The sequence below is a fragment of the Montipora foliosa genome, chromosome 11 (genome assembly GCF_036669935.1).
Source record: "Montipora foliosa isolate CH-2021 chromosome 11, ASM3666993v2, whole genome shotgun sequence".
NCBI classification, from domain to species: Eukaryota; Metazoa; Cnidaria; class Anthozoa; order Scleractinia; family Acroporidae; genus Montipora; species Montipora foliosa.
The window spans coordinates 1,950,410-1,971,793 of NC_090879.1; the positions used below are offsets into that span (position 1 = coordinate 1,950,410).

The window sequence follows — 21,384 nt, forward strand, 5'->3', positions numbered from 1 at the left end:
CGTTTAGGGAATAAGCGAGTGTCCACCCCCTTCCCTCCACTCCTGCATCCTCCTTCTCCAACCTTTCTTTCCCGATTGATATTTGGTAGACCAACCTTTTCACTGCAGATCGGACTCGTGCTGTAACTTCCCGTGTCTTCAGCGTCACTCCAAAGATATCCTCGTGATATCGACCAGTGCTCTGAAATAAAAGGCAACGACTTCGGTATTTTAATTACAATCTATTGTTTTGGAACATCAAGCAGCGATCTGCGAGGCAACCCTTTTCTTATTTGGGGCGTGTTTTCACGAAATGTTATCGCCATACGTGAGAACAGACCCTCGAAATTAACCCCATTTTAAAAGATAATTGCAAGCAAACTACGTCATTTTGCAATATTTCAGTCTTAATTGCAAAAAAGCAGTATGCTCGTCACGGAAAAAATAAATAAAAAACAAATTAATTAATGATAAATAATAAATAAATAATAAATAATTAATATTAATACTAATATAATATAATAATATTTAATCTTAAAAAAATAATTAATTTATATATTAATAGTTGTGCTAATGTACGCGAGGGAGAGAGAAAATAGAGTAAGTTGGTCTAGTCAACTTAGAGCAGGTAGCTCCCAAAATTACCTTCAATTTGTCAATTGTTTCCTGCGCTTCTCCTTGTGACATGGCAGCGTATTCTTGCAATAGTGTCTATAAATTTAATTACATTGCTGTTAGTACTTGGCGAGTTCTTTTACATTGATGATTCATTTAATTAAGGAGGCTTATGCCATCGTCAGAAATGGAAGAAATCCACGAAAGGCTCTCTAACTTTGCTTCATCCGTTGTATCTGAGCAACACAATTACGTTAACCGAAGTTCTTCTCACAGCATCTAAACTTCAGTCTTTAAATAATGAATTTAAGGAAATTCTGCCCAGAAATAATTTAATTTTACTGTGGAATAATATTTCCCTAACATTACTTAAAATGGTAACAAGACAATTAGTCAAAAGAGCCTCCTTTGGTGTCATTTTGCCAAGAAGCAATCGCTTCTTCAATTATCTTTGAAACATCCATATCACCTTTGCACTTCTCGATTCTTATCTCAGAGTTAATTTTTCTTTATTTCAGCCGTTACATTTAATTCAAAGGTTTACTTAGTTAGTTATGTACATTTTTGCCCTTTTCCTTTCTCTTCCTTTCTGTCAATGTTGTTATTATTTTAATTATTAACATTTAGACTGGAGTACGAAAACGCATCATACAGGTTGAGCATACGCTAATGAAAAAACTCGACCTCCTAACCCAATGCCCATGCCCAGAAACTCTTACTCCTAATTGCAATCGTCCTCCAATCTAAAGTTCTCTATCAGTCCGAAATGGAAAAATAAATGAACAGAAATAAAATGTTCTAATTATTTTGCATTGGTGCAAATATTAATTGCAAACTACACTTTCTGTTTTCAAGAGGAACTGGGTCTCCTGCGTAGCGCGTGACGTAACCGCGTCCCTGCGCAGAATCCGGGTGAGAGCACGTGTTTTTCATTTGTAGTGGTTTTCCACCTATATCACCTATATTATCTTCGGGCTCGTGTTAACTTAAAGGTCTTCTATTAAGGGTTATCAAGTTTTTTCGTGTATATCGATCGCAGCTGTACGAACTCATGCTTTCCTTATTCCTCATCTCCAACAGGAACAAATTGCCTCCGGCAGTATCAAAATAAAAGCATTTATACTCAGACAACTGGTTTCAGCTATAATTATCTCCAAGTAATTAAATCTATATTGAAGTAATTCTGAAATTACCTGAAGAGTCTTACAAACATCATCAGCCATTTTCACATCGCCGCACACATAGAAGTGCGCCTGCTTGCTCAGCACCTTCTCGCAAATGTCAAGTGCCTCTTCCTTTAGCATGTCTTGAACGTATTTCTAATTACAAAATACGATAAATCAAATATTTCCGAGAAAAAAGGGAAAATATTTAATTACTTTTGTTGTCATCAAGTCTTTAAACTGTGGTCAGCTCATCCAGGGCAGAGGTACTTTCCTTGTCTTGGAACCTCTGAACCTGTTCAGTTCTTGAAAGGAAATCATAGTTATGGACTCCAATACAATGGAACAACGATTTTTTTGAGTAAACATACTCTATCCGGTTACCAGAAACATTTTGTAAAAGACAAACTCATTCAAAATAAGCCCAACGAAAGAGTTTTCATACCAATTGGTTTGCTAAAAAGGACACCAAAAGAAGCCATTGAGGAGAGGTAATAGACAATCGTCTAGAAGCTCCTACGGTTTAGAGAAAGGCTTTTGTTTTGATGCAGAAAGACCCGATCCGGCGAAATGTTGCGATCATTTACATTGTTTTTGAAAAAAACTTTAACTTCATTTGAAGGCAATGGTCATGTAACACTTCGAAAAAAAAAACAATAGGTAGAATAAATGGTGAATTTATCAGTTTGCCATACGCACATACTAAATTCAAGTAAAGACCTTAGATTTATACCACTGATGGACCTCTACCGGTGTTTTGCATACGAGTGTGGTATCTTACAGTGTATCTTTGTGTCAGCGCATAGTAATAAACTCATCCTTTTATTTATTTATTTATTAAGTATTAAAATTTAAAAGGAGATTAATGACCATTGTTTTGCCTCAAGCTCAATTTCTTCATTCAACTCTCACCTTAGGTTGGTCGGGTTCGCGCGAAAAAGCCAAGAATATGTCTGTCAACGCTCCCTCTTCCTCAGCTTGTTGCATTTCGTCCCTGTAAATGCAGTCTTGCTGAGAATTTCTGCATCCAAAGAATAGCGACATGGAGCCCCATTGATTAACAAATGGGGTCAACCATTTGCCAGTTGCTGAATCAAACTCGGGATGGTGAATAAGAGGTTCTAGTGTGACGTCTTCGGATCTGAGCCCATGAGGTACTTTGTGGATGACATCAAACTGACGCTGTTGCCAAAAGCTGCGGAATGGAGCTATGCCTGTACCAGGTCCCACCATGATAACAGGTACCGTGCCGTCCTCAGGCATATGAAAGGTATGGGCTCTATAAAGAGTTAAAACGTTTGCCTTTGTTTAAGTGGGGTCTAGCCTTAACTGATGTACAAAGTGCCTGCTACGGTCTCATACAGGACTTTCACACAGGGCCAAGCTTTTTTAGTGGAATTTATCGTCCAATTAAAATCTAAAGCCCGATTATCGTTTTTAACCCCGTTTAGCAATCCCACTCAAACTTTGTCGGACGGAACTAACTGAAAGCGTCAGCCGAGCGTAGACGACATTTCTCTTTACCGTTACGTTATGTAACAAAAACGAGTGTTGTGCTTCATTGGGGTATCAATGTCTCAATGATTTTTACAAATGAAAGAGAAAGAGCTCTCTCGAAACAGATACGTTTTCAAAGCCCTTTTAAAACTATCAACAGAGTCGCTCAGTCTAATATTGGGCGGTAGCTGATTCCATAGCTTCGGATCAATTGCTGCAAAAGATCTATCACCTTACGTAACTTGGGAATAACTACGAGATTTGAACTAGAACGAGCAGAGCGACAGGGGGTGTAATGATGCAACGGCTCGTTAATATATACCGGGGCAAGGCCATTACGTGATTTATAGCAAGGTAATCAACAATAACTTAAGGTTATTCTGTCTTTAACAGGAAGCCAGTGCAGCTTTTGTAAAACAGGAGTAATGTGATCAGTCTTCCTCTTGCATACACTTAATCTTGCCACAGTATTCTGCAATCTCTGAAGTTTCTCAATTTCGCTTGATTATTACAATAATCCAATTTCGATAAAATGAAGACATGGACAATGTGTTCAGTATCCGCCTGCGAAAGACATTTTATGATTCTGCCAATAGAATGAAACGATCGCGAGGGAGCGCGACAGGTGTTGTTAACATTGGGAACAAAGGTGAGGTGTGAATCAAGAGCAACATCAAGATCTCTGACAACATTAGTAGGTGGAACGTAGTGATCACCGACTTTGATCGAAGAGATCGATTCAGCAGGTGAAATTCGCGAAGAGAAGTGGGTTGTCTGAGTCTTTGACGGATTACACTCAAGCATATTGCCTAAGTTCCAACTCATGATATCATCTAGACACAAACTGAGATTTTCTAGAGCAACGGCGAGGTTCCCGTTACGCATAAAAATGTAGAGCTGGGTGTCATCAGCATACATCATTGCGTCGAAGCCATTTGTGAACATGACATCCTCCGGAGGTGCGATGTATAACGAGAATAACAGCGGGCCAAGGACCGACCCTTGCGGAACACAACAAGACAAATATCTTGATCGAGAAAGAATCTTATCGAGAGCAATGAATTGGGGACGATCTTTAAGGTATGAGTCCATCCAACGAAAAAACATTTCGGAAAAACATAACGATATCTAAGCCTATCGAGAAGAATTGTGTGATCTATTGTGTCGAAGACCGCAGATAAATGTAACAGCACAAGGACAGCCTCGAATTTATTGTCGATGGCTACATGTATATCATTAACAACACGTGAAAGGGCAGTTTCAGCGCTGTGATGTTCTCTGTATGCTGATTGCATTTTGGCAAATAACCCATTAGTGGTGAGATATTCTTCGATCTGGGAAGCCACTATTCTCTCTAATGCGTTAGAGAGAAAAAATAGATTGGAAATGGGCCGATAGCTGGCGAAGACATCAGCATCAAGGTTGTCCTTTTTTTATCAGAGGGTGAATAAGTGACATCTTAAAGAAAGGGGAAAATGCCTTGATCCAAAGACGCGTTCATGATATCAGTTAGAGTAGGTAACAGAAGGTCAATACAGGCCTTTAGCAACCAAGTAGGTATTGGGTCGAGGGCACAACTTTTACTTTTGGATGACAGAAAGATAGTCCTAAGACCATTGGGAGGGACGTGATCAAACTGGCTAAAAGATGCAGAGCACGATACATTAGTCACACCTCTTGACCGAGGGCAAGATTGTTGAGTGAGAGCACGTCTAATATCAATGATTTTAGATTCGGAAAAGTCGCCAAAACTCTCAGCCAGGTGTTCAAGAGAGTCGTGTGTCGGTAGAGTTGGAGAAAACTTTACGTTGAGCATACCGTCAACGAGCTTGAAAAGCTGCCTCGTATTAATGAATATTCTAATCAAGTGGTATACACTACTCTTGCTGGAGAGTGTTATACGATATTTCATTGGGTTTCCAAACGGATACAAGTGATGAGGTATACATCCGGCGATTGGAAGTTGACTTAAATTTGATAAAGAAACTTAAAACGAGAGAGCTGAGAGAGAAGGTTACAAAATAATCTGATATCGTACTTACTGTCTCACATAACAAGGTACTTCATCTCCAGGTTCTAATCTGTTGAGCCAAGTCGAGCAAACACCGCAATGAAGAGGACCTTTTCCACCTAAGAATCCATTGAAATTGAGGTGATAAGAGCAGAAATGGTTGACAGAGAAACGGTTACAATGGTTTGAGCTAGAAGACTTGTAAACTTGGCATTTGCACGATTGCGTTAGTTAATCACCCCGAAAACTCTCACCTTTCTTGTTGTACTGAACTACGGCAACGGTGAGATGTATTTCACCGGGGAATAGGTCTGGGGATGACGAGATGGAGTAAAAACGCTGCAATGATAAATTAAAAAGAAAAAATATTTGGAGAGGTAGTGACTAGAAAAGGTACCCACCGCAACTGCTGAAAAAAATCAAAATAATACGGTTTTTCCTTGGTTCGGCCTCGGTGTCTGAAGTGCCCAAGAAGTTCTGACAAACAAGATCTACAAAGGTTCCAATGTTAAATCGGCTGGAAGATTCCCTAGGCACCGTCTTTACTGCAGAGAATCTCATATAAGAGCGATTTTCAGTGTCAAAAATGAATTCGCGATTAGGTTGCTGGTTATCATCACCACGGTCTGCGATTGGTTTAAAACTTCGCGCTACTTTTTCGTGCACCTTGTCCCTCGCTTGGTGCCAGCCGGTGCATTTGTTTGCGCTACGATTGGCTAATTTGATTAGTTACGTCCCTTGTGATAGGCCAGAGAACACTTTGGTTGTTGGCTGAAAACACCCCACTGAAAGCGGCTGTATGTGGAATTGGAGGACATCGGTGAATTTTTCAAGAGGCCAATTTCGCGTGTACGTTGTTATTTGATCGAAGATACACTGACCGGTTGCAGTAAAGGCAGCTGAGTGAGCAACAAGTCAGCAGGAACGGACAGGGAAGTATAATCTTCGAGCACTTCAAGAACGTTGCATTCGTTCTCAAACTTCCAGTCCTCGTATCGGTTTTTGCCCTGAAGGAAAAGCAAAAGTAACAGTTAGGTTCTCAGTGAACGTGTTTCACTTGGAACCTGGCGAATAACTTATTACTCAAGCGGTTTTTTTTCATTTGAAAAAGGCAAGGACATAAACAGTATGCTATTTCTGCATTTATTTATTTATTTCGAGATTTACACCAAGGGAGGCGCGGTGGCCTCATGGTTAGAGTGCTCCACTCCGGATCGAGTGGTTCGGGTTCGGGTCCTGGCCGGGGACATTGTGTTGTGTTCTTGGGCAAGACACTTTACTCTCACGGTGCCTCTCTCCACCCAGGTGTATAATTGGGTACCGGCGAAATGCTGGGATAACCCCTGCGATGGACTAGCATCCCAACCAGGGGGGAGTAGAAGTACTCCTAGTCGCTTCATACTACGGAAACTGGAGATAAGCGCCGGCCTGATGGGCCTGATGGGCCTGATGGGCCTTCTGGCTAATAAGCAGAGACTTTACCTTTTATCTTACACCAAGGTAGGTGTATATTACAATAGAACACGAAGCCCTTTTCACAGCTTGTCGAAGTCAAATTCGGAAACATAAAAGATGGATCTAGTTTGTGGTCAGAGAAGGATTTTATTACGAAGTATCGGCATGGAAATATATCGCCTTAATCACCAAGATCACACTGTATAGTTGTAACTTTAACGGATAGTTTCCTTGGTTTTGGAGAATAACCTCAATTGCAAGACTTTGTTGACTGGTTAAGATACAGCAAACATCCCGGCACATGTATAAGAATCTAGATTTATCCAAGTTTGGCTGAATAGGTTCTTACAAAATGGTATTTACAGCAAAGATTTCTACTCTATTATATGGTATGACTGGTTTTCTCTCACGAGGACGCTGATACCTTTATATTTCATAACCATGAAAAATAAGTTTTGAACAAAATTTGTCACGCATTTTTTTAAAAGTGGAATTTTTTCCACTCTCCTGAAATTGCAAGGTCATTTTCTAAAAGAAGAACCTTAATTTTTTTAGGCTAACCTATTTCTTACGCAGAGGAAGGGTCGAAAATGAAATCTTTGGCCTAATAGGTTCTTAAGTTCTAGGTTCTTATATGCGGGTATTTACTGTAGCAGTAGTATTGTCTTTACCTCCGCAAGGACTTGCAAGTTTTCCTTATCTTCCGTGCCTGTCGCCTTTTAAACAAAAAAGAAATATCATTGCCGTCGGCTAACAAACATTCTAAAAAATCGGTTGATTATATTGTACTAGAAGTGGATCTGATTATAAAAGTGAATCTTTCTTAGTAGTATAAGGTGTGCTACTTCGACTCAACCACGAAATTCAAGGTTTGGTGGGAGAATGGGGGTGAAGCAGACTTCAAAACACTCCGGTGGACTCTGCAGGCTTCGGTTTCACGTGTAAGGAAAAAATACAGAGAAAGCAGAGATACTTCCTCCTGATCTTCAAACCAAAAAGCTCCCCAAAGCTAACCAAACGTTTTCATTTTTTCTTTGCTCTCATTTTTCCTAAGAAGGGGGACAACTGCTCCCTACCCCTACCTTGCTAGGTACGGACCTCTAAATCAGTGAAAGCTCCTATGAGCGTTAGTGAAGAGTGGATGAAATTTAAAATGATTACATGTAGAGTTTTCTTTCAAATCCTCAATCTCGGATCACTGAATAACACCTATCAGTGAGAGCACGAGTCAACTTACTATTGAAGCCAGAAATTGAATGAACTGAGGCGTAGGTACACTCGTGATATCCAGGTAACGGGACAGAGCCTCGCGTACGGTTATTGGCGAAGGAAGACGTGTAAATGCTTCCCATTTCTTGGATTTGCCGAATGGTCCTACAAAGAGGGAAAACCCCACAGGCACAAGTATATAAAAGCTATTAAACATGCTCAACTTTTTATTCTGAAATTTCGGGATTTTGGGTGATACCTCGCGAAGTGGACCGGACGGTTTGGGATTTTTGGAGCAACTAGAGAATTCTGCTCCACAAGGGACGAGTTTCTGCTTAACTTAAAATTAATTTTAACACAAAATTAGTTTAAAGGGTTGGTTTGAAGTTGGAAAGGAAAGGAACTTTATTTAAAGGCCCGATTTCTACCCGACAGGCTTTTCGACCGTTTGTTTTTGTTATAAAGAAATTCGCATTGCTTATCGTAGAGATCTGACAGAATGAATTTCGGCTTTGGCAGGATTTTCATATATGACGATTGTTCCACGGCACGCAATGCCTGTCGGTTGAAGGTGGGCCTTTAAGTGTCTAGTCGTTCTAGCGCTGGAGCACTAATTGGGGACACTGTAAACTGAAATCAATAAATTGACGCAAATCAAGTCAAATGTTGGTTTTGTGAGAGTGGAAAACCGGAGTACTCGGAGGGAAACCTCTCGGTGCAGAGAAGAAAACCAACAAACTCATCCCACATATGACTCCTGGGAAGCGAGTGCTCTCACCACTACGCCACCCCTGCACCCCGAAGTGTCGAACCGGAGTACATTGCTCCAATTCGCTATGTTGTATCGGTGTAATTACGTCGATCGTCAGATGAAACCAGTTGATCCAACATACACCGGCAGGGTTATTGTCCACGGTTGCTTGCTTAAAAACTGTGTAAAACTAGACTTGACGTCGTATTTCGGCTTCTCTGAAGATACCTGGTTTCTAGGGTTACAAAGTAAGGTACTTTATTTAAAATAAACCCGGTTCACATTCAAAGTAGAACTCTGGATTTCGTGTAGCCTTATCAGTTACGTCCCTAGTATGAACCCGCCAGGAGACCTCTTTCATAATGGCAGCTAAATAAAATATTCTTTTGTCTTAATGCTAATAAGCCTTTCTATCCTCGCTACAACGAGCAAATTTCAAAAGGATATTTACTTCAAAATGAGGACAGTTACGTTGGTCTAATTGACACAAATACAATAAAATGCAAAGGTGGTCGTCATTTATGAAAGTGGTCTAATATATTCTTGATACAATCCCAAATCACAACGGTAAGTTCAAATTTCACGTATTTCAAAGAATTTATACGAGCTGACAAAGAGAAACTTATCTCTTTTTACCTTTGATCTCACGTAATGTTTCGATGACAATCGGTGTATCTGGGTCGACGTCTCCAGACAACTTGTCAACCAGGGACTGCACCAACACGGGATGATTGGCTGGGAAGATTGCCACATGGTCCCCAGGTTTGTATTGCAACTCATCGGTATTGTTTGTTTTCAGTTTTACTAAAATTGTCGATCGACTGGTTGATAAAAAAGAAAAAAAAAAGATGCAGTCATTTTTTTACGCGTGACGATGATAGAGGATTTGGTGGCTTAAGCCGAAACGAAGATTCTCCATTCTGATTGGCTAAGAAAAATGCAGTTTCCAGGTAACACGGTGAGAGAAAGACGTAATTGGGTGCAAAAAAGTAACAAACCATTCTGGTTGGTCAATGATCAAAGACAGTCACAGATTGCCAATCAAATGCGATCCTTCTTCTTCATTACGACAATCTAACTCTTATCTAAATGATTTTTCTCGTGTAATGTGGAATAAATGAGTACTTGTATTTTTTTTCAAAGACCACAAATTGCACTCGCCCTCGCCGGAGCTCGTGCAACTTTTTTTTGTCTTTGAAAAATTTACTAGTGCTTATTTATGAAATTGCACTCGAAATCGTGTGTTACCTATACAAATGTTGTACTAATTGTCCAGGAACTGAACAAACGCCATGGAGGAGTAGAAAGAGACAAACCTCAAGTTTGGTTATTCCACAAAGTTGTTTAGCAGAGGACGACGAAGAACTTTAAGGTAAGCAGAGCCCTTTCCTTTTAGTTATTAATCCTATTGTTTTGAGAGTTCTTTAGGGAGCTTAAGCAAGGACGAAGAAGACGGTTAGGAGAACGCCATGAAACAAGGGGTTTAAGGTGATTCCCTGGTTTTGCATTGTGCAACCCTACTGCACATAATTTCTTGCGTCATTGGCGCGCGCAGTAGCATGGGCACATTGAAAAAAGGGCGGATTTTCATTGACACCGAGCGTAATCTGTCAAGGATTGTTATTTTCTCCTGAACAAGTACGGTGACCCCCATTTTTTATTTCATATATTTTCTGAGAACGCTGTCTTCATAGAGTAGTGAAAAAATCAGAAAAAATATATGACCAGCCAGTTTTTTGGTAATTTCATAAAATTGTAGGAAAGGAGCCGCCATTACGAGTCCAACAGCCCACATTCAAGTTAAATCTATTTTGGAGCGTTAAGTAACACAAGGGCGTTCAAATACACTTTTCAGGTACGTACTCGAATTAACCATATATAGAATGACGTTGGATTACATCTATAAAATCGAACTAATTAAAATTTGTCCAACATTGGGAGTGCGCAGCAATAATTGTCAAAGTAGCTCAAATAGCCGTATTTGTCAGCGTCGAACAAGGAAAATGAGCACGGTGACCCCACTTTTTTATTACGTATACATCTTTATCATCTCCTTGACATGATACAACAGTGTGCGAAGTTCTTCATTGGAAATCTATGACAAATTCTATGAATTTTGAATCACCTCAATGAACAAAAACAAAGGATCTGCACTCCCTGCACGTGCGTTTTATTGTAGTTTGGTACATTTCTAGCTGTTAGCTGTTCTCGTCCTCACAAAGACGTGAAATGACCAAATTTGAGGTCATGCGGAGCCGGAAGACGGCGAGCACCTGACGATGAATTTTTGATTTTGTCTACACCGTTCATACCAATTTCATTCGTGTAATGTTGATACACACATTCCACGCCGAACGACTTGGAATAATGGCTATATTATTAAAATGACGGGAAATAGTATTTTTTGACAACATTCTCGTTTCCGTTTCCGTCGTCGTAGTCCCTAACGACGACGCTAAGTTCATTGACGACGACTGCGATGGCAATGACGATGATAATGATTCTGACGACGACATTGATGACGATGACAATGACGATGATGGCGATAAAAAAATGAATTTCTTCTCAGACTCTCAAACACAGAAACCAACCTTGAATCTGCAGACTGCAGATTTTTAACGGACGTCAAAGTCGCAGGTCGCACTGTTTTACCGCAGATGTGGGACAAGCCTACAACACCAAAGAAAGACAAAATCACCTTTTCCGTAATTCACTTCAGTAAGAATAAAAATTCAGTTCAGTAAGAATAACAAAGCTGAACAGTTAATGCCAAACTTCGCATTGTAACACAGGGACATTTCGCGCATGGGTAGAAGGAAACGCGCAAGAAGAGCGCGTGTGTTTCCTCTTGAATACACTCTAACAGTCTAGAGTATAGAGCAGATGATAAAGCAAATGAGGATATTCCAGAGCTTGCACTCCCCTCGCTCCCCTCTAGCCTATTGAATGCTATGTGACTACAGCATACCACACCTTCATCCAGTTGTGGTGTTTGTTCTTTATCTGCTAACGCACTCTTGGAAAGGCGAAAGCGGCCTGGTACCCAGCCACTTTGAACAGTGTCTAAAGAATGAGTCGCTTCTTTGGTGGCCTCATCATTGATGCAGAAGGCGTCACATGCGGCCTGGAAACGAGAACAGCAGCAAGATACTTATATAAAATTTGTTTGGAATTACCAGCGCCAAACGAAGACAGTGGTTATAAGTCCACTGAATACTGAATACACATGGGCCGAATTGGAATTTGGGAAACGTTAGTTTTGAAGAGACAAAAAAAAAAAAATCAGATTAAAGAAAGAATACTATTTCGTGAAAAAACCGACAGGAATCTACAATAACGAGATATGACCACGGATTTTTGCTTTCATGCAGAAGGGTCTTAAAATCACGCATTTATTTCATCTTTCTTCCTTGCTGCAGCGATAACAACACGCCATATCTCAAAGCGAAACGCGCCATTTTTTTCTCTCTCGGCGTTTTTTTTTTTCAGAAGGAATTGAGCCATAAAGTGTCTTCCGCCTACAAGCCTTATTACCTGAAATACAGCTCTGGCCCAGTCTTTAAATGACTCCTCTTGTCCACACAACTCGTCTCCTTCTCCCATTTTCATGACTGGTTCCCCGCCAAGTTCTTGAATAATCTTGTCTAGGGAACGCGCAAAAGCACAGAAGTTTGGGTAGGCCTTTGATCCAAGGCCGAATACAGAGTACCTAGCAAACAAAAAGGATTAAAAAGGTAAGCTTGTAAGCTAGCTACCTATACTGAGTGGGGAATTTATCCAGTGCTCACACTCATAGCTCAGTCTGGTTTCTGAATGATGCAGTGTCCTAAACCGGAACATGGGAAAGGGGCGCGGGGTAATCTCCCGTTTCTACAATTTACTGTTAACTGAATAACAAGCAGTATGGCCAAAGTCTTCCGAGCAGTAATGTAAGCTAGTCGTGAAAAGCCCCGGGGGGAGTGGTGACAAATGTAAGTCACTTCACTTCATCTCCTGCTTCATGTTTCCCGGCATTTTCTCGAAGACTGAGCAGCAATGGCTAAGCTAAATGTTAAATCCTAAATAAACCAGTCGAACATTCTTGAGCAACATTGGCATGTTATGTTCTATACAAGTTGGGCAACATTGCTCATTTGATTGGACGGGCGATGGTCCGAAGCACCCGCCAGCAGCCCGTGGTTCATGTCTGTATGTGGGGCATTTGACACAGTTACACATTAGTAAGACTCGGCTTCCCTAAGACTTGTTTCAAAGAGACGTTTCAATACAATGTTATCAAAACATGACTGATCGGATTGCTGGGTATCTCCACTAGACTTCAATAAATACTATATAGGTAAACAATACTGAATTCCCGACTATTTTCTGAAGCCGAGTACCTTTCTTTATTGAGGTGTATTTGGTCCCCTGGTTCACTCAGTTGAAACTGAAACAAACAGTGCCTTTAATCACGAGTAAATAAATACGTGCCACACCTCCACTTAACATCTCTTTCTCACCTGAGACTTGCCAAAGGCTGGCCGTCTTTCTTCAAATTAAGGCGCTTTTCTCTCTCCTTTTGAATTAAAAGACTGCTGATCTGCCAAAGTTTTTTGCGAGAAGTCTCCGTACTAAAGAAAATAAAAAGCATGTTAGCTTCAGCCGAGACTAAACGGATATATTAGTTTAACATTATACAATGTGATGTCTTTCCATTTTTCTTTTATTTTCTGAAATTACCCGGTGAGTTTCCTTAAAAATTACCACGCTGTCGTGAATTTCAAAATATGGATGACACCTGGCGATTGATTATGGGCAAAAATAAAAATTAACAGGTTTGACAAGTCGAAACTGGACGGACTCATGAATCCGTTTCTTTGGGTGAACGGCATGATTATTCCAAGGGTGAGGGGAAGGGGGTGGAGGGTACAATAGCTGAAACAAACCAAAACAAATGCTAACAAAAATGCTAACCTTAGGCCTAAACAATATGCTTTAGATAATGTTTAGGCCTAAGGTTAGTATTTTGTAAAGGTTTGGGTTGTTTCAGCTACTGTACCCTTCACCCCGTACCCCCTACCCCTCACCCCCGGAATAGACGTCATGCCGTGAATGAGCGGCAAATCAAAGAAAGTCTAGGCGACTGGAATATTCTCGCAGGGTATTCTGAAATTTCTGTAGTAATAAAAAGCGGTATGCCTTACGTTTTTTCCGTCGGTCTAGATAAGCTTGGCTTAAAAGAGGGCGGATATTTGTAATTTCTAACTGATGAAACAACAAGTCAACCAATTACCCATGGTGGCAGAAAATGCAAAGGTAACAAAATTCATTTGAGCACAACTACAAATAAACAAAGACACCCACCCGACTGCTGGATGTCGGAGCTCGTACAAATATCGAGCAAATCCCTGAAAAACATAAGGGAAGCAAATATAGACGGTAAGTTGCATTTGACGACCGTTTACTTTATGCTTCATGCTGGTCTTCGTATAAAATAACTAATTGAACGAAGTCAACTGATTCACCTCTCCATTCTCGGGTGGATCTCCATTTCCAAAGGTGCTGGTCACGATTAAGACAAGCTGCTCATTTTCTATGTCGGGATACGAATACTCTTCCATACACATAATCTGAAATAAAGCAATCGAACTGCATGAAATGACGAATTTTAGCATCAACAACTTGGGCAGAATCGGAAAAAGAGAACGAACACTGACCGTTCCCTTCAGGAGTCCCGGCGGCATATGACCCTTCGATAACTGGTTCGTATGCTCCGCAACGGAGTTAGAGGAAACTCATGGGGACTATATTTAACAATTATTCCATAAGCGCGCGTTGGACATGAGATGGTAAATAGCCAACGAGGCGCGTAGCGCCGAGTTGGCTATAACCAGTCTCATATCCAACAAGCGCGAATGGAATAATTGTTTTATTAAATTCGTTCAACTCCAAAAATTTGGAAGTACGAAATACGAGCGGCTAGCAAATCCGAGCGAAATCGAAAAAAACTTGATGAGAACTGATGTGATGTTGTGTAATACCTTGTTGTCAGACAGACGCAGGCTCATCACAAAAACATTTCTTGCCTTTTCGCGTACTTCTAAATGTCCGAATTAATCCAAACTTTCCTCAAAAAAAGTTCTTTTTCTCCTTTTTGGCTTTATTCAAAGAGAAATTTGGCATTCCGACGAAAACATTTTTAGTTTAGCAACGCTTAACGCAATCATTTACCATATAAGGTCAAACCAAGGTATATGAGCTGATAACCGAGATTGAGTGAACCAATCAGAGCTCGCGAAATGCATTATCCAAGGTTGAGAATTTAATAAAAACTGGAATCAGGTGACAATCAACAATTGCCACCGTTTCAAAAAATTGGCAGTCCTAGCAGCAAGATAGGATGATGTTAAGCTGAACCTCGTTTAAAATAGAAAATGGTTTCAACCTGGGAGTTACACACCTCGATGGAATTTGATCGTTTGTGTGAAAGGAGTCCTGAGAAGGACTGTTGGCAGTCAGCCTGTGCGGAAGTCACTTGACTCTGAAGACCACTTCCGCTAAGGTTGTCGAAACATCAGTCACGGCCAACAGTCCTAGCTGCTCAGGACTCCTTTCACTAAATCGACGTATAAGAACCTAATTTAATACCTTAATACTCCGTGGAAGAGCATCGAAACTCGCAATCGAAGGCTAAAGGGGTTTAGTTTCTAGAGAAACTGTGGTGCTTCGTCGGTGGAGAAGTGAAACAAAAAAATGGGAAATTCACTCTGACGACGTGCTAACGCTCGAAACGTCGAATTTTCTTACGGTGGTCCATTTATTACACCGACTCAATCGACAAACTCATTTCGAAGAGTCAAAGGATCTACTCCCTGTCGCAGATGCTAATAAATTAATCATGCCATTATTTTACCAGGCTTGAATTTTATGATCTCAGTTACTACAGTATCAGAAATAGTGAACTTTACATCTCTATCCTTTTGGGTTTTTATCAGACTTTTGAGTCGCGCAAGTCATAGACGAAGTAGCCTTCGCACAGGTGCTCCGTGCATGGAATGGCGGGCGGTCAACGGCTCCATTTCTCAGCTCGCTCCAATTCCCCAGCTGTTGACCGCGCGCCATTCAATCCACGGAGAGCCTGTGCGCGGGCTACAGAAGAGGGACCTATCTCAAAGCTCAGATATAAGTATCTAGCGCCAGTGGTTCGAAGGGTGGATAGGGCTTTTCACTGGATAAATTACTATCCACTGGATAACTCAATTGGTTTTGCTAGTGTTTATCCCCTGGATAGTGCTTTATCCGGTGGATAGCGTTATCCACCTTTTGAACAACTGAGGCCTGGACTACAATGGTAGAGTTATTACGGTAATAAGTATATGTAATCGCATCATGGGCCCGAGGGCAATTAAGGATTAATTTGACGCGTATTTTCATAGTTTTCACAAAATTGCCCGAGTCGCGAAGCGACGAGGGCAATTTGGAGAATTTTGAAAATACAAGTGAAATTAATCCTTAATTTCACGAGGGCACTTGAGATTACTTTTTTATCACATAAAGGACAAATTATCGAGGGCGAGCGCTTCGTTAAGCTTTGGTACTTCGTAGCTTTCAAGTTGCTCATTTTTTCCTCTCGGCTTTGCCCATTGTTGGAAAATAGTTAGTCCAGTAGTCCGTACTTCTTTTTTTGTTTTTGTTCTCACTTGTGTTTCTTAGTTCGTCAATAAACTCTTCGTCGGTTTCAACAAAACGGGAAGCCATTGTTGCAGAAAATTTTAATCAGCAACAAATCTTAGCAATAACCTCGTTGCTAAGCAACTTTAAACCAATCAGGATCAAGTAATCATGCCGTCTTGATTACCAAAAGTGCCCTCGTAATTAAGAAAAAATGGCCTCTGTCTCAGCCAATCAGCATTCAGTAATTTTGCCCCATATGTGATAAAGAAAGTAATTAGGAGGACAGCCATTTGACTTTCACAACCCCTTACACAACGTACATTGTCCTCACCTTGGGATCAAAAGCATACGAGAACAGGTCTCCCAACATCTTAGCGTATCGTTCAGATTTGCCAGTTTCTGTGGCATAAAGAATAATTGCTTTTTGTCTCTTCGCCAGTGCTTTGCTCATCATTTTGGCAGTGAACTTGACTACCCTGAGGAAAAGAAACAAAGCTAAATAGTTCAAGAACGTGAAATATACACAAAACAGAGGCGACTTTATGGATACGAAATAGCAAATAGCCAACAGGGGGTAAAGGCCAATAAAGAGACTCACGATTTTTATTAAAATGTGCTTTGTTTGCACATTTTTAGTGTCGACGAAACTTAAACTTAAACTCCCGCTCAGTAATTTTAAGCCAATAGCACCCATTTTTCGTACTAAGTCAAACTTGCAATCTTGGAGAAACCAGACTTCCCCCCAAACTCACACCCACAAGCCTAGGGATGTGCGCCAGAGAGGGGTGGTTGCCTTGAAATGTCCAATATTGTAGGTTTCGTGGCTGGAAACCGAGATTCAATGAACCCATGAGAAAAACCAGAAATCGACAATCCAAGCTTAAGAATCCGCAGTATTTTCACCAATCTCATAATGCAGTTCATTTTGGGGTTGTTATTTTCGTTAAAACAATGGATATCAAGTTCACTGAAGCATGATACAGCCCCAAGAGTAAATAACTTGTATTGTTTTTATGTACAGAACCTCCCCCACCCAAAAAAACGTATTGCATTATGGGGTGGTGGAAATAGCCCATTTCTAAAGTCGAGGTCACAAAAAAGTCAAGTCCTGTAAATTAGCTCTGGTTCGCTCGGGGCTGAGGTAATCCTTGTGTTAATGCGTTTTTTTCCAGTTATGGTTTGTTTAAGTAATGTTACTGAATGACGACGACTCAAGGCACGAGGCGTTAAAATTTTTACTTACTTCGCTACTTCCTTGAATGACGCTTTCTTTTTCAAAGCATCGTTAGCTTCACCTTTTTGCAATTTATGGTGTTTCCAAGGATCGTCCTGGAAGTACAAACATAAACAAGAAATCTTATAACCATGAAAGGAACTCTAAACCAGGAGCTTAAAACTCCAATACTTAGTCTATCAGTAACGGAACTTTCACAGATCAAGCTATTTTTGGACGAGTTCTTAAATAAGACTTGGCTTGCACGAGTGACCATTCTCAATCTCAGGGGTATTTATTTCTCACCCAAGACTTGTGATTGGCTGGAAAGGCGTGGTTTCGCTGGAATATCAATCTAAAAGGAACTCGGTCTGTAAAAACGCCGTTCCACAAACACAATGAAGTTTTTCTCTTTTAGTCAGGGGCTCCTGCCATGATGAAACAGCTTTGATGCCTCAAGACTTAACTGAATTAAGAATGACCAAAAATTGGAATTCTTTCACAGGACAAAGTCTGCAAAAAATATTTTTAATATTGAGCCCATGAAGTTCAATTATCACCATCACCATAATCATCATCATCATTATCACCATCATCATTCATCACCATCCTCATCGTCAGCATTATTATTATTATTATTATTATTATTATAATTATTTATAGTTGCAAGAAATTAAGTCAATATTGTTTGCCGGCAGGTACTTTTCATCCTTGAACTATCCTATCAGTCACGACTGTCCAATTACGAGCTTTCAGTCCTTTCAATCGATAGTATACTGCCGCGTTTACGTGAGTGCACGCTGCAGGCGATTACTTCAAGGGCTACATATTTGCCTATTTATTTGTTTCAAAATTGATTTTGAGGCGTCAATTACCTGATATTCATAACTTGGCTTCAAACAGTAGTTTAACATTTCCTGTTAACAAGAACACAATCACGCAGTTTATTACTATGATGGCAATCGAATACACCATACCTACTGTCACAACTTACAGTTTACGTTTTAAAACACAATACATAAGTTCTCCAAAGAAGTTAACACTAGAAAATACTATTATTCTTTTAATGAGCGTGAAAACGCAAATTTAAAAAAAATGTAAAAAAAGAAATGAATCAAACCTGATGAAAAACACCTGTAGCGCTGCCCGACATTGGAGGCACAATCCAGACCCAATCCCCTGGACATCCTCCGCGGAGTTTAACCTGTTACGTCAAAATAGGAAAATATTGCTCATAAAATCCAGCTTAATTAACAATTGTTCCACGAGCGCGCGTTGGGTATGAGATGGTTAATAGCCAACGAGGCACGTAGCGCCGAGCTGACCATTACCAGTCTCATATCCAACAAGCGCAAATAGAATAATTGTTTTACTAAATTTTCTTTAAAATGCTGAAAGCTTGGACACTTGAAACTTAAAGAAAATCAGTTGCCAGCTTGGCAACACTTGACGCAATCAATTTCCATATTCGCTTCCAAAACAAAACGTATCATCGTAACTAATAGTGGTTCAGTACTGACCTCATTTTCAACGTGTTTTAAGAAAGAGTCTGAACAACTATGGTGATCAATGATGGTAACTCCAGCTTCCTGGAAGAAAAAAAATGTCACCCACATCATCAAGGCACATTCCGGCCAAGATATAAAGTTTTAAGAATCCCAACATACGGAAGTGCATAAACACAGTCAAGGAAACAAACCAGGGACGAACCACAGCAACTTCATTTAGGGATCAGGGGCCCGTTTCTGGAAAGTCCCGAAACTTTACGGGCCGTCTTCGGGTGTCACAATTCCCTTTGTATCTCAAGAACGGAGAGGATTTAATTCGTCAGACTTCACAGCTATTTTTCATTTTGTTGCCTAGAAAACATGTTAAAAGATCGGCTTTCTAAAACAAGCAGTTGGCAATTCCACAAATGGGAAGTCCCGAAACTTTACGGGCCATTTTCGGGTGTCACAATTTCTTTTGTAACTCAAGAACGGAGAGCATTTAATTTGTCAAACTTCACAGTTATTTTTCTTTTTGTTACCTTGAAAACATGTTAAAAGGTCGGCTTTCCAAAACAAGCGGTTGGCAATTTCACAGATGGCTTTTCGGGGCCGAAAAGTTTCCGGGACCTTTGAGAAACGGGCCCCAGGGCCCGGTTGTTCGAAAGCCGATTAACTTAATCCAGGATTAGTGTAAACCTTTGTTTCATGTTTGCAACATTTTGGTGAAAGTTTCTTTTGCTTACTTTTGTTTTTCAAGATTGTCTTCTTCTAGTGTAAAGTTTTGTCGAATATCAGCGTTGAACAGCATTTGACCCGGGTTCAACCCCTGCCCTCGGGTCACATGCGGACTGAGTTTCAGTTGATCTCAATCTGACTCTGAGAGTTTTTCTCTGGGTACTTCGGTTTTCCTCCCTCTTCAGCAATTACATCCGGCTGAGTGCGGTATCTCTGGTATCCTTCCCTTTCATTGAATGAACTAAATAAAGTTGCTATTATTGATATATTTTTTAAAAAGTTGCTATTATTTAGAGACAACCTGATTGGCGTGTCGTGTTTCAAACCTGAAAGCTGTGTAACACTGCCAGATTTATTTCCACCATGGCAAAGTCTTTCCAGAGAGAAGTTGGGCTCTTTGTGTCAAGCCCCATCCTCTTCGCTACAGGCTGTCAGGGGTATAAAACGAACACAACAATATCAGTTGAATTATTATTCACGAGCTTCAACGTTTGTAGCTTGATAAGTTTCACTTGGTTCCCTTCAAAATCGTTCAGTGAGAATAAGCAGATAAACAGAAATTTGCAATTGCCAATGATAGAACGTCACTGCAAAATGATGTAATCATCTCACCTTTGAGGGGGCTGTTTAGCACTGTTTTTTTGGCCTGAAAGGAGTTGCAACCCACAAAACTGCCCATAGGGTAATCTGGGGCGTTATACTTGAACTAGATTTCAAGCGTTGTCAACCTCAAATCACTGGAGGAAGCTACCACTCATTACCCTTCCTTACAACAAAGAAAAAGTTGTTTGTTTCTTGAATAAAACCATTTTATCTGACCTACCTCCAGCATGTTGTAACGGACTGGATCACCAAAATCGCGTGCACCAATTTCTGTCACCATGTACCTAACAAATATAATAAAAATGCCTTAACAAAGAAGTTAAAATCACACAAGAAACGATTTCGAGACGAGTTAACTCGCTCTGCCACGTGAGATAAAAAACACATGGAAATAGCCTTTACTCATTCAATATAATATTTAAAGCTTGGTGCTTCTGCGGCCTTGTGAATACAGTAACAGTTCATATGAAAATAAGAGGCTACGGGTAGCCTACACTTTGTTCAACAGATTTTAGCCGATTACCCTTAAATTTTAAAAGTGTTGCAGCGTTTTTTTAAATATTTGTCAGTACCTTGTATCGTTGTTTAGCTGAGTGTTTACTCATTTATGTTCAGTTCGCCATCGTTATCTTATACCCGTGTTTCATATCCAGTTCATACGGTTAGCCATACGCAGAGAGTGGGGTTGAATTCTGGAGCAACGGAAGCAGATCAAGTGGGTGACCAGAAACGAGATTTTAACCGGAAGTTACTGCATGCAAATCCACCTCCTTTAAAACTGTGGCGTAACTATAGAATTTGTCAGTTCACTCTCTTTCTAAATGGACGATCAGTGTGAAACAGGTGATACTATTCTTACCATCCATTGAAAGGGCAGGCAGGAAACTCTACTCCTCCAACGTCAAGCATCAAACAAGATACTGCGGGTAAGGCGTACCATCGCAAACCAAGTTCTTCAAACCAAGGATACCTTGAAAAACGCAAAAGAAAATAACGAAATTCGAATGTCA

General features: G+C 40.4%; 1 protein-coding gene across 1 annotated transcript in view; it reads right to left on the reverse strand.

Annotated features, from left to right (window-relative positions):
- Window positions 1-21,384, reverse strand: part of LOC137976397 (nitric oxide synthase 3-like) — a 46,090-nt gene that overhangs the window by 5,176 nt on the left and 19,530 nt on the right. Inside the window, exons 10-33 of the mRNA XM_068823739.1 lie at window positions 21,234-21,344; window positions 20,595-20,658; window positions 20,098-20,199; window positions 19,067-19,135; window positions 18,667-18,750; window positions 18,422-18,463; window positions 17,577-17,662; window positions 16,665-16,809; window positions 14,185-14,289; window positions 14,024-14,067; window positions 13,180-13,290; window positions 12,215-12,389; window positions 11,654-11,804; window positions 11,272-11,350; window positions 9,317-9,501; window positions 7,958-8,094; window positions 7,392-7,436; window positions 6,147-6,272; window positions 5,520-5,604; window positions 5,297-5,384; window positions 2,670-3,036; window positions 1,788-1,913; window positions 625-690; window positions 96-181 (exon numbers count right to left, since the gene is read on the reverse strand). Coding sequence (XP_068679840.1) covers window positions 96-181; window positions 625-690; window positions 1,788-1,913; window positions 2,670-3,036; window positions 5,297-5,384; window positions 5,520-5,604; window positions 6,147-6,272; window positions 7,392-7,436; window positions 7,958-8,094; window positions 9,317-9,501; window positions 11,272-11,350; window positions 11,654-11,804; window positions 12,215-12,389; window positions 13,180-13,290; window positions 14,024-14,067; window positions 14,185-14,289; window positions 16,665-16,809; window positions 17,577-17,662; window positions 18,422-18,463; window positions 18,667-18,750; window positions 19,067-19,135; window positions 20,098-20,199; window positions 20,595-20,658; window positions 21,234-21,344 — 2,679 coding nt within the window. The remainder of the gene's footprint in view (window positions 1-95; window positions 182-624; window positions 691-1,787; window positions 1,914-2,669; window positions 3,037-5,296; window positions 5,385-5,519; window positions 5,605-6,146; window positions 6,273-7,391; window positions 7,437-7,957; window positions 8,095-9,316; window positions 9,502-11,271; window positions 11,351-11,653; window positions 11,805-12,214; window positions 12,390-13,179; window positions 13,291-14,023; window positions 14,068-14,184; window positions 14,290-16,664; window positions 16,810-17,576; window positions 17,663-18,421; window positions 18,464-18,666; window positions 18,751-19,066; window positions 19,136-20,097; window positions 20,200-20,594; window positions 20,659-21,233; window positions 21,345-21,384) is intronic.